This window comes from Orycteropus afer, unplaced genomic scaffold (assembly GCF_000298275.1).
Source record: "Orycteropus afer afer isolate SDZICR_OR568_19922 unplaced genomic scaffold, OryAfe1.0 scaffold00116, whole genome shotgun sequence".
NCBI lineage: Eukaryota > Metazoa > Chordata > Mammalia > Tubulidentata > Orycteropodidae > Orycteropus > Orycteropus afer.
This window is the reverse complement of record NW_006921703.1, coordinates 9,435,042-9,447,519: the sequence shown is the minus strand read 5'-3', so window position 1 is coordinate 9,447,519 and position 12,478 is coordinate 9,435,042. Positions and strand designations below refer to the sequence as shown.

At 38.3% G+C, this 12,478-nt stretch overlaps 1 protein-coding gene across 1 annotated transcript in view; it reads left to right on the top strand.

The window, feature by feature from the left end:
* The first annotated feature begins 322 nt into the window (after positions 1 to 322).
* GASK1B (golgi associated kinase 1B) overlaps positions 323 to 12,478 on the top strand; it is a 75,082-nt gene continuing 62,926 nt past the window's right edge. The window contains exon 1 of the mRNA XM_007943985.2: positions 323 to 1,310. Coding sequence (XP_007942176.1) covers positions 407 to 1,310 — 904 coding nt within the window. The 5' untranslated portion in view covers positions 323 to 406. The remainder of the gene's footprint in view (positions 1,311 to 12,478) is intronic.

Sequence of the window (12,478 nt, the reverse complement as noted above, 5' to 3'; positions counted from 1 at the left end):
ATTGAATATCAACTCTGTGCATCTATATGCATAGATTTCTTTCTTTTTTTTTTTTTTTAACATTTAGTGCTGATATTTATGAAAGGAAAGGGTTACTTTTCTCTTTACTTTTGTAAAGGATCTGGGGTGATTTGAGACTGTGACTCAGTTAACTCTGTTTCCATTCATTACTAGGAACAAGCTGCACTCCTCCATAGGGAGGCTGACACGATATTAAAAAGTTTGTCGTGACAAGTGATAGAAACATTTTCAACTCCATCACCAACCCTTTACTTCCTGCACTACCCACTGGAGACCACTAGACACAAAGCAGACACGACAGCTTAAGTCAGGAAACCATGCATCATATCAACAGGAGTCAACTACAGGCTTTAAACTCTGTTCAACATGTGGATTCCGTGGAGAAATGACCTGCCCAGACAAGCCAGGGCAACTCATAAACTGGTTCATCTGCTCCCTGTGCACCCCATGGATGCGGAAACTCTGGAGCAGCCGGCGTCCAAGGACTCGGAGGAACCTCCTGCTGGGCACTGCCTGCGCCATCTATCTGGGTTTCCTGGTGAGCCAGGTGGGGCGCACCTCTCCCCAGCACAGACGGGCACCAGAGCAGAGGCAGCACCAGAATCGCGATGCTGCCGATGCACCTTTCCCAGAGATACCCCTGGATGGTACCCTGGCTCCTCCTGAATCCCAAGGCAATGGGACAACCCTGCAACCCAATGTAGTGTACATTACCCTACGCTCCAAGCGCAGCAAGCCTGCCAATATCCGTGGCACAGTGAAGCCAAAACGCAGGAAGAAATATGCAGTGGCATCTCTGGCCCTGGAAGGTTTGAACAGACTCTCCCTTCAGCCACAGGAAGCTGCAAGGGTAGCAGGTGCTGAAGTGCCTGGACATGCCCAGGGAGGAAACCTGGACAAAATTGGAGAGCGATCCTGGAGGTTAGTGAGGGGTCCCGGAGTGCGAGCTGGGGGCCCAGGCTTCCTGCTGCCCAAGACCAGAGAGAGCAACATCAGGATCTACAGCCAGAGCTCCCCCTCATGGCTGAGCAAAGAAGACATCCACAGAATGCGCCTGTTGGCCGATAGTGCAGTAGCAGGCCTCCAACCTGTATCCTCTAAGAGTGATGTGCATTTGCTGGTGCTAGAGAGGAGCGCTGCAGGTTCTGTGCCCCGCTGTGGCCCTAGTCCCTGTGGGCTGCTCAAGCAGCCTTTAGACATGAGTGAGGTGTTTGCCTTTCACCTGGATAGAATCCTGGGGCTCAACAGGACCCTGCCATCAGTAAGCAGGAAATCAGAGTTCATCCAAGGTAACAGATTCCCACACTTTGTTAATTGCAGCTGTTGGAGATTTGGGTTGATTTTCTCTTTTCCTTCACTCTTTTTCTGAACCATTTTCTCCACCCATGTTTCACATTTGGACAGCAGCAGCATGTCTTTCCATATACTTGGCATTTATTATTTTCCTAGCTTTGGGAGGATATGAGAGTTCCAGAGAAATGCTGTACTCGACATGCAAGAGTAAGCCTACACTGTGTAGTCTTTGCTCCCTGTTTCCCTCACTACACTTCCCAGGGGCTTATTAAATCTAATTAAAGCCAATGACAATTTACATGAATAGGAGAGGAAAGCCAAGGTGGAGGCAAAGAACTTGCTGACAATCAGGTATATTATAATGGGATATGTTACTATGGCAGAAAGTAGAATTTTGTTCTTTGGGAGTTTTTAAAAGTAAGTCAGACCATGTTAGGTTTGGTTCAATTCCATTTTACAATGTTTGTTGTTGTTGTTAGTTTCCAGCTGCCATCAAGTCTATTCCAATTCATGGTGACTGTACATGTGCAGAGTAGAATTGCTCTACACGGTTTCCAGGCTGTGGTCTTTCAGAAGCAGATTGCCAGGCCTGTCTTCCAAGGCACCTCTGGAGGGGTTTGAAATGCCAACCTTTTGGTTAAGTCAAGTACTGAACTGTGTGTGCCACCCAAGGATTCCTTTACAAAATTTAACCCCTTTATTTTACAAATAAACACAATGAGGTAAATTTAGGTTATTTGTTCAGGATATATACTAAATAACCATGTGGCTGACTATGGTTTATTGAACCTTATTTCCAAGATTCTCTGTTCTTGGGTGATAAAATGCAGCTTTTAGGGTATGTAGCTAATCCCTGCAGTTGAAGACAAGAGGGCTGGCAAGAAGGCTGGCCTGTGACCATGCCCAGACCATGTTCTCTGATCTTCAGGCTGTTTGAGGGTTTGGATACACAGTTATTGTTGTTAGGTACTGTTGAGTTGGCTCCAACTCATAGAGACCCTAGGTACAACAGAACGAAACACTACACCTTAGTCGTCAAAGTGATATCTTTGCTCTCTAACACTTTAATGAGGTCTTCTGTAGTAGGTTTGCCCAGTGTAATATATCATCTGATTTCTTAACTGCTGCTTCCATAGATGCTGATTATGGATCCAAGTAAAATGGAGTATCTGACAACTTCAATCTTTTCTCAATATATCATGATGGAGGCTGGCAAATCCCAAATCTGGGATCAGACCTCAAGGTTGAGGCTTGTCCTGACTCATGTGGTTGTAGGGGCTGACAAATCCAAAACTGGCAGGTCAGCAGGCTGCTAGCTCACAGCCCCAGAACTGGAGGTCAGAAGATGATGAATCAGATTCTGGATCCAGGGAGGGTGAGATTTGCCAGAATATCCATATATATTGGATGCAGGCCACACCCCTAAGGAAATTCCCCTTTCAAGTGGTTGGCTGTTCATGGCTGTTCATCACAAAGTGAAGGATGATTACATAATATCTTCCAAATTGCTGAGAATCATGGCTTAACCAAGTCAATGAATGTTGTTGTGAGGTGTTTTCAAGTCATTTCTGACTCATAGTGACCTGAGTACAACAGGAAAAAAAACAGTGCCCAATACTGTACCTCTTCACAGTCCATTGTTGCAGCCACTGTATGTTCCTCTTTTTCACTGACCCTCTACTTTCCCAAGCATGATGTCATTCTCCAGGGAATGGTCCCTCCTGACAACATGTCCAAAGAATGTGAGACAAAGTCTCACCATCCTCGTTTCCAAGGAGCGTTCGTTCTAACTGTACTTCTTCAAAAACAGATTTGTTGATTCTTCTGGTAGCCCATGGCATATCCAATATAGTTTGCCAAAACCGCAATTCAAATGCATCAATTCTTCTTTGGTCTTCCTTATTCATTGTCTAGCTATTGCATGCATGTAAGGTGATTAAAAATGTCATGGGTTAGGTCAGGCGCAACTTAGTCCTCCAAGTAACATCTTTGCTTTTTAATAAAGAGGTCTTTTGTAGCAAATGTGCTGAATGCAATACCATTTGATTTCTTGACTGTCTCTTCCATGGACACTGATTGTGGATCCAAGTAAAATGAAGTCCTTGACAACTTCAATTTTTTCTCTGTTTATCATGATGTTGCTAATTGGTCCAGTTGTGAGGAGTTTTGTTTCCTTTATTTTGAGGTATAATCTATACCAAAGGCTGTTGTCTTTGAGTAAGTGCTTCAAGTCCTCTTTGCTTTCACCAAGCAAGGTAATGTCATCTGCATATTGCAGGTTGTTAATGAGTCTTCTTCCAATTCTGATGCTGTGTTTTTCTTCATATAGTCCAGCTTCTCGGATTATTTACTCAACATACAGATGAGTAAGTATGGTGAAATAATACAAACCTGATGTGTACTTTTCCTGATTTTAAATGATGCAATATCCCTTTGTTCTGTTTGAATGACTGCCTCTTGATCCATGCCCAGTTTCTGCATGAACACAATTAATTGTTCTGGAATCCCCATTCTTTGCAGTGTTATCCATGTCTTTCACCCTCACTTGCGATTATTATTTCCTTTTAGTAGATGAGAAAATTGAAGCTTATTCAGGCAAAATAATTGGCCTCATCTTTAACAGCTAGTAAAAGTCTGTGTTAGGTTTCAAATGCAGGCCTAGAAAACTTCAGAACCCAAGCTCTTAACCACTGGACTCAGGTGGCCATATAACTTATTTGATCTAGAGCACTCTAGAGTAAAAAGATGTGTGGATGGGCATTGAGAAAACAGTCATATATTAAAGCTTTACTGGGAAAAGTGGAGTATATACCCTTATTATGCTATAATATTGTTTATTTTCATGTCATAAAGACTCCAGAAAAGAAAAGGTGCACTCTGGAATATATCCTGATATGTTCTCTGAGCTTCTCTAGGATGCTCTTTTTACTCAAGTAGGGAGAATAATGTAGTGATTAGGTGATTGGGCACTGTAACTGGATTGCCTGGGTTTGAGTTTTCCAACTGTTATACCTGAATATATTATAATAGCTCTCTTTACTTCAGTTTCCTCAATAGTAAAATAATAACTACCCTGTGAGATTGTTGTTAGCTCTACATATAAAGAGCAGTTAGAGTCAGTGCTAAGCACTCAATATATAGGTCATTATTACCACACTAAATACATAAGGTTCTAAGTTCATTGATGTACTCAATGAAAATCTCCAATGCCTGTATTTGCAATTGTGTAATGTAAGTTCACATTTACGCACCAACCACCAAGGCCAAAGATAAAAAAACTGGAAAATTTTTACCAACTTCTGCAGCCTGAAATTGATCAAACATGCAAACAAAATTTATTGATAATTAGTGGTGATTGAAATGTGAAATTTGGAAGCAAAGAAGGATCAATAGTTGGAAAATATGACTTTGATAGAAACAACACAGGAGATTGCATGATAGAATTTTGTAAGACCAATAACTTATTCATTGCAAGTGCCTAAGGCATTTGACTGCTAACCAGAAGCCTGGCAGTTCAAACCCACCACCCACTCCTTGGAAGCAAGGTTGGGCAATCTAGTTCCGTAGTGATACCACCTTGGAAACCCAAGGAGGGGTCGCTATGAGTCGGGTCTGACTCGAGGGCAGTGATTTTGGTTTTGCATTTATACACATGGAACTCACCAGATGGAATACATAGGGATCAAATCTACTACTTTGTCATTAATCAGAACAAGGCCAGGGATTTACTGTGAATCAGACCATCACTTGCTCATATATAAATTCAACTTGAAGCTGAAGAAAATGAAAACAAGTCCATGAGAGCCAAAATATGACCTTGAGTATATTCCACCTGAATTTAGAGACCTTCTCCAGAATAGATTTGATGCATCAAACACTAATGACCAGATATCAGACAAGTTGTGGGATGACATCAAGGACATCATACATTAATAAAGCGAAAGATCAATGAAAAGAGGAAGAATAAATAAAAGACCAAAGTGGATATGAGAAGAGACTCTGAAACTTGCTTTTGAAAGTAGAGTAGCTAAAGTGAATTGAAGAAATGATGAAGTGAAAGAGCTGAACAGAAAATTTCAAAGGACAACTTAAAGAGACAAAGTAAAGTGTTAAAATGAAACTTACAAAGACTCAGCGTTACAAATTTAAAAGGGAACTACATTCTGGGCATTGCTCAAGGTGAAAGAACTGAAGAAAAACTTCAATCCTTAAGTTGCAAGACTCCAGGAATTGATGGGATATAAATTGAAATATTTCAAGAAATAGTTGCAGTGCAGGAGGTTATCATTCATTTATGCCAATAAATTTGAAAGACAGCTACCTGGCCAACTGACTATATTTGTGCCCATTCCAAAGACAGGTGATCCAAAAAATGTGGAAATTATAAAATAATATTACTATCACTTGTTGTTGTTATGTGCCATCAAGTTGGCACAAGTAAAATTTTGCTGAAAGTAAGTAAAAAATGATTGTAGCAGTACCTCTATAGGTAATTGCCAGAAAATGAAGTCAGATTCAGAAGAAGGTGTAGAACAAAGGATATCATTACTGATATCAGATGGATCTTGGCTGACAGCAAAGAATACCAGAAAGATGTTTACCTGTGTTTTCTTGACCATGCAAAGGTATTTGACTGTGTGGATCATAACAAATTATGGATAACATTGCAAAGAACGGGAATTCCAGAACAGTTAATTGTGCTGTGAAATCTATATGTAGTCCAAGAAGCAGTCATTTGACAAGCACAAGGGAATACTGGGTGGTTTAAAATCAGGAAAGGTGTACATCAGGTTGTATCCTTTCACCCTACTTATTTAATAAATTTGCTGAGCAAATTATCTGAGGAGCTGGACTGTATGAAGAAGGACATGACATCAAGATTGGAGGAAGACTTATTAGCAACCTGAGATTTGCAGGTAACACACTCTTATTTGGTGAAAATGAGGAGTACTTGAAGCACTTACTGATGAAAACAGCCTTCAGTAAGGATTATACCTCACCATAAAGAAACCAAAAATTCTCACAACTGGATCAATAAGCAACATCATCATAAATGGAGAAAGATTGAAGTTGTCAAGGATTTAATTTTACTTGAATCCACAATGCAGGGAAGAAGCAGTCAAGAATCAAGTGACATATTACATTGGGCAAATCTGCTGCAAAAGAACTCTTTAAAGTGTTACAAAGTAAAGATGTCCCTTTGAGAACTAAGATGCACCTGACTCAAGCCATGATATTTTCAATTGCCTTATATGCATGTAAAATCTGGATAATAAATAAGGATGACTGAGGAAGAATTGATATGTTTGAATTATGATGTTGGGGAAGAATATCAAATATACTGTGAACTGCCAGAAGAATAAATAAATCTGTTTTGAAAAAGTATGGCCAGAAAGCACCTTAGAAGAGAGGATGGTGAGATTTTGTCTCATGTACTTTAGACATGTTATCACAAAGGACCAGTTCCTGGAGATGGACATTATGCTTGGTAAAGAAGAGGGTCAGCACAAAAAAAGGAATACATTCATGAGATGGATTGACACAGTGACTGCAACATCGGCATCAAACAAAGTAACAATTGTGGGGATGATGCAGGGCTGGGCAGTGTTTCGTTCTGATGTACATAGGGTCTCTAGGAGTCAGAACTAACTCAAAACACCTAACAACCACGCTAACAATGTAAATTCTGGAAGAGATCCTAATGATGAATTTGGTATAGTCCCTTCTTCCAGATGATATATTCCTGGTCCACTCACATAGCTACCTGAACCTCCTATACATTTCTTTATGTGGCAGAGCTAGGACTAAAATACAATACTCCTGAGTTCCACATTGAACTTTCTGACATCAGTATCCCTCTGATGTATGTACGTATGTGTGTGTGTGCTTTGAATATCCAGCATCTTTGAGAATGTGACAGTTAATTTTATTTCCAGGAGGGCTTTATAGTTTCTTTATGGTCTGGGTTTTCCTCTTTATACTCAGAAGTGGTGATAGGAGTGAACTAATAAGGATATATTGATGTGACTCAGATGAGTTAAATTTCTAAGATTATCACTTTAACAATGCCAGCTTTTTCTCTGCTCTCTCTTTGATACCTTCTCCTATTTTAGCTATCAAATTTATTGAATCAGGCCACTTTCCTCCAATACCTGCTGTTAATGAGTGTACTCCGACTTATGAAGGCCCCATACAGTCAGAGTATTACTGTGTTTCACAGAGTTTTCAGCAGCTGATTTTTCAGCAGTGTATCATCCGGCCCTTCTTCTGAGGTGTGTCTGTGTGAACTTAACTTTCAACCTTTCAGTTAGCAGCCAAGTATCGTAACAGTTTCCACCCCCAGGGACTCCATTTCCTTCAGAAGCCTATGGAATAATTTGAATATAGGTATGAGCACTATACATAATTGAATTATCCTTATTTAGACAGTTAGAAGTTGTAAGTACATAAATAGAATACCTCTTTTCATGGTGAGAGGTATATAGACAGTATTTGGTTGTCAGTATTTCTCTTCATTCATTTATATCTAGTGTTCTTCTGAGCTGTTTTTTCTCTTCTCCTGATTTCCACACAAGTATGGGGTCTCCTCTATACCCCTCATTCTGTTCTCTTGGTCCAAGCCTAACTTTATTTGAGCTTCTCTGCTTACACAAGATGGTGGTAAATCTTGATTACCCAGAACATATTTCTAGCTCATACTATATCACCACTTCATATTGTAATACTTGTTTAATCATCTGTTCCTTCCCACTAGTTCCAAGTCTGTGAGAAGAGAGATGTTGCTTGTCTTGTTTATAATTGTGTTTCTGGATCCTAGTGCAGAATATGGCATATTGTAGGTGCTCAATAAATATTTTTGAACGAATGCAGAAATACATTCTTGGCCTACTCCACTGTCTCTAAACAGCAAGTCAATTTTTTCCTTCAACTTCCAGTACTCAGTACAAGTACTACCATTTTTAGTCCTAAGTCTAAATTGGGATTTCTCCTGGAGGATCCTATAAATTTCTTATTGGAATAATAATGAAAAAATGTTCTTGCAAGCCTCCTTATAATGTAAATAATAACATTTATAAGGTTTATTTCTGTAAGGACAATCAGTATTGTCTGTTGGCATCATCACACTGTAGTGTAACTTCATAATGGCAGTCTGCAGGAACAAGAATATGGTTTAAATTAGGTATTTCTCTGATAATCTGGTTTATCTAGGAATAGATTTTTATTTTTTTAAAATACTTGGAAGAGTGGGTGGCCAGTAAATTCTGTAAGTCATTTGCCCTAAACATTGTTTCTATTTTCTGACTTTTGATTAATGTTTATGAAAATAAATTCAAGTCTAGTACTAAGAAAGTAGCTAGTTTCTTTTGTGAGTTAAGTGTAGGCATTTGGATTATTCTGGTTAATCTTTCCAATAATCCTATGCAGTAGAAATTTTTCACCTCAATTTAGAAATGAAAGAAAAATAAGAAGACTGCTCAAGGTCATACGAGTTAGTTGTCTGAATTCAACCTCTTGTTTTCTAACTGCCAAATGTTTTCTTCTTTCATTAAACTATTCCCCTCACCAAATTCTTTAAGGGGTTCTGATGTGTGTCTTCTTTCTCCATCACTATAACTTAATAGTGTATCCAGTTATTCAGTACAGTGAAACTATGACCTACATACTGATGTTTAGTACAGATACAAGCTATCGGGTCCTTTTTTGCTCAAGGAGACAACAACCATAAGAGTTATTGAATGCTACTATATACCAGGCATTGTTGTAAGTGTTATACTTGAATTAATCTTACTAATTTCTCAGAAAAACTTTATGTAGGAGGTATTCTATGATAGTTATTGTAAAGCTATGGAAATTGAGGCCCTGATTAATTATCTACCTTGCTCAAAGTCATACTAATTGCCTGGATAGCTAAAGATGTATACGAAGACCCAATTGGTATGTATAACAGAATCAAATGCTACAGTTTGAATGGTTTGTCTGCCTTCAGCCTTCAAATGATGCTTTCTGTTGATTTAGTCTAAAGGTGAAAATCGACAATTCTAAAACTTGATATCAGTGTTTCTAAAGTTGATGAAACTGATGTAGGTGATAGAGTCAACACAATACCACTAACTCAAGTTAGACTGTGACGGGTTCTGATTATATAACTTGATGGATTCTAGATGGCTCTTAGTGAATACAAAAGGATATATGTTAGAAAGGCGTGAACTTACTGAGTTTGTTGTAAATATCAGACCACTTTTTGACAAGTGTTACACAAAGATAGCCCAGAAAATGAGAAGAGTGTACTTCGAAAAAGGCAAGGTTGTTCTTGGTGGTAGGGAGTACCAATGCCCCATACTATAATATCCAGCAGTCATCAATGGAGCAGATTTTCATTCTATGTGTATCTGTACAGAAAATGCAAAAACTTACTGAGATTTAGCATCAAAAACTCACTGCCATAGAGTCAATTCTGACTCATCACAACCACCATTGGATTTCTAGGGCTGTAAATCTTTATGGAAGCAGACTGCCTCATCTTTCTTTGGTGGAGTATCAAAGGACCTTTTTTTTTTTTAAAAAAAAAAAAACAACTTTTGCAATAATGAAACCTTCTTCAATTATTAGAAGAATGCTTCTATAAAGACTCTAGTGTTATGTATTCCACAATGTCTATACTGTATTTGGTGTCTTGTATGTAGTACATATTTAAGAGTTATACATAGCAGTATTATTGCTATTTTAAATATTAGAATCCTGAGGTTCAGTGAGATAATGAAATTTTCCCAAGACCAAAGAGCTACAGAGTAGTGGAACTGGAGTTTGTACCCAGCTCTGTCTGATACTGAAACCTCAGGTTGCTTCTGTTAATGCATATAATCTCTCAAATATAAGTTAATATAATCACAGGATGGTGACAAAAATGTGCAAGTTTTAACATGGTGAATTCTGATTCAACCACTATGCTAAAATTTCTATTTAAATTCTTTTTTACAACTCAACAATTTTATCACGATAATATTTTTACTTAATGGAAATATTGATATATCATTTTGAATACTACTGCAAATTATCTTTTTAATTTTTTAATGTAAGCCAATACTTACCAGATTTTCTTGTTTTACGAAAAACAAATCATATATATGTTAACATAACTAAACATCTTAGTGTGTTTTGTGCCAAACTATCATTATAAGAATCTCAAAGTTCATCAGTGTCACTCTCTGGCATTGATACATTTAGATAATTTTTTAAAAACAAACAAAAAAAAAATTAAAGTGTTTTAAGGTATTCTAATGTATCTATCTAGGGAAAGGCAAGCATCAATGTAAAAGCCAAGAGAATAAAAACAGAAAACCCAGCACCTTTCTGTGATCTTCAGTTTAGCAGCATTGCCCAAGCTTCCCTAGCAGCTTGCACAATAATGTTGAATGAAGCCCAAGGGACACGGTTTTGGTAGCATTTAAGCATTGTACTCTTTTTCATTCCCAGCATGGAAGATGCATTATGTATGCTTTATTTTTAGGATACTGCTTTATTGCCATAGAGCTGTCATACTGAATTAAGGTAGCCTAGTTCCAGGAATTCTGTATGTCAAGACTGCTTAGATGACAAACTGCAGGCACCCCACAAACTTCCATTTAAATTCATTGTGGATCCCAAGTTGCTCACTGTTTTCCAACCTGTACAGCCTCTTCTTATTATAAAGCAGGAGAAATATATTGTGTATTTTTCACTCTCTATTTGTGTCCACTTGAGCAGCATTGTGAATTGCTGAGTGGTGGTGTGTTAGGCAGAGCAGGCGATGCTGGCTTTGCTTTTCAGGTTGTTTCAGATTCTTAGGTAAGGATGGAATCATTTTGCAGGGGCTTTTGAGAATAAGCCAGCTAGATGTCCCCACAACTTGGAAACATTCTGGATTCCAAATCCTAGAACTCTTTGACATAACTGAAAACTTTCTTAAAATATTTATTTGGAAGTATAATTTTTGTTAATTCCATTGAGTCAACTCCAACTTATGGTGACCTTGTTAACAGCATGAAATATTGCCTGATCCTGTGCCATCTTCCTCCTCTTTGATATGTTTGGGGCCAGTGTTGTGGCTGTTGTATCAATCAATCATGTTGAGGGTTTTCCTTGTTTTTGCTGACTCTCTGCTTTACCAAATATGATGTCATTTTCTAACAATTGATTTTGCTTATGGCATGTCTAAAATAAGCAAGCAAAGTCTTGTCACTCTCAATTCTAAGGAGCATTCTCACTGTGTTCTAAAACTTATTTATTTGCTTTTCTGGCAATTCACAGTATATTCAACATTCTTTGCCAACACCACAATTCAGTTGCATCAGTTCTTCTGTCTTCTTTTTTCATTGTCCAACTTTCATATTCATATGATATTATTGAAAAGATTCTGGTTTAGGTGAGGTACACCTTAGTCTTCAGAGTGATATCTTTGCTTTTTAAAATTTTAAATATGTTTTTTACAGCAAATTTGCCCAGTGCAAGGCTTGTTGAACTTCTTGACTTCTGTTTCCATGGACATTGATTGTTGATCTAGGTACAATAAAATCATTGCCAATTATCTTTTTTCTTCATTTATAATGATGTAATTTATTGGCCCACTATACTATAATAACCAAAGAGCTCTGGTAGTATAGTGAGTAAGGCATTTAGCTGATAACCCCAAGGTTGGCAGTTCAAACCCACCAGCTGCTCTGTGGAAGAAAAGATGAGGCAGTCTGCTTCAGTAAAGATTTACAGGCTTGGAAACCCAATGGGGGTCGCTATGAGTTGAAATCAACTCCATGTCAGAGGGTTTATAGTATAATAATCATGTCTTATTCTAAAAAATGTGGATTGAAAGCAAATTGTGCTCTTTATTAGAAAAGTCCAAAGGATATTCCTTTAGCGATCAAATTGAACTGATCAGCTTAATTATTTTATTCATCAGTGTTCTGGTTACCTAGTGCTTCTACTCCTTGGAAGGAAGGTGGGGCATTCTACTTCCATAGTGATACTGCCTCGGAAACCCAAGGAGGGGTCGCTATGAGTCTGGTCCGACTTGACAGCACATAACAACAACCACAACAACAGTGCTTCTCTAACAAGAATATACCACAAATGGGATGGTCTTAACAAACAGGAATTTATTCTTACAGTTTGGAGGCTTTAAGCCCAAGTT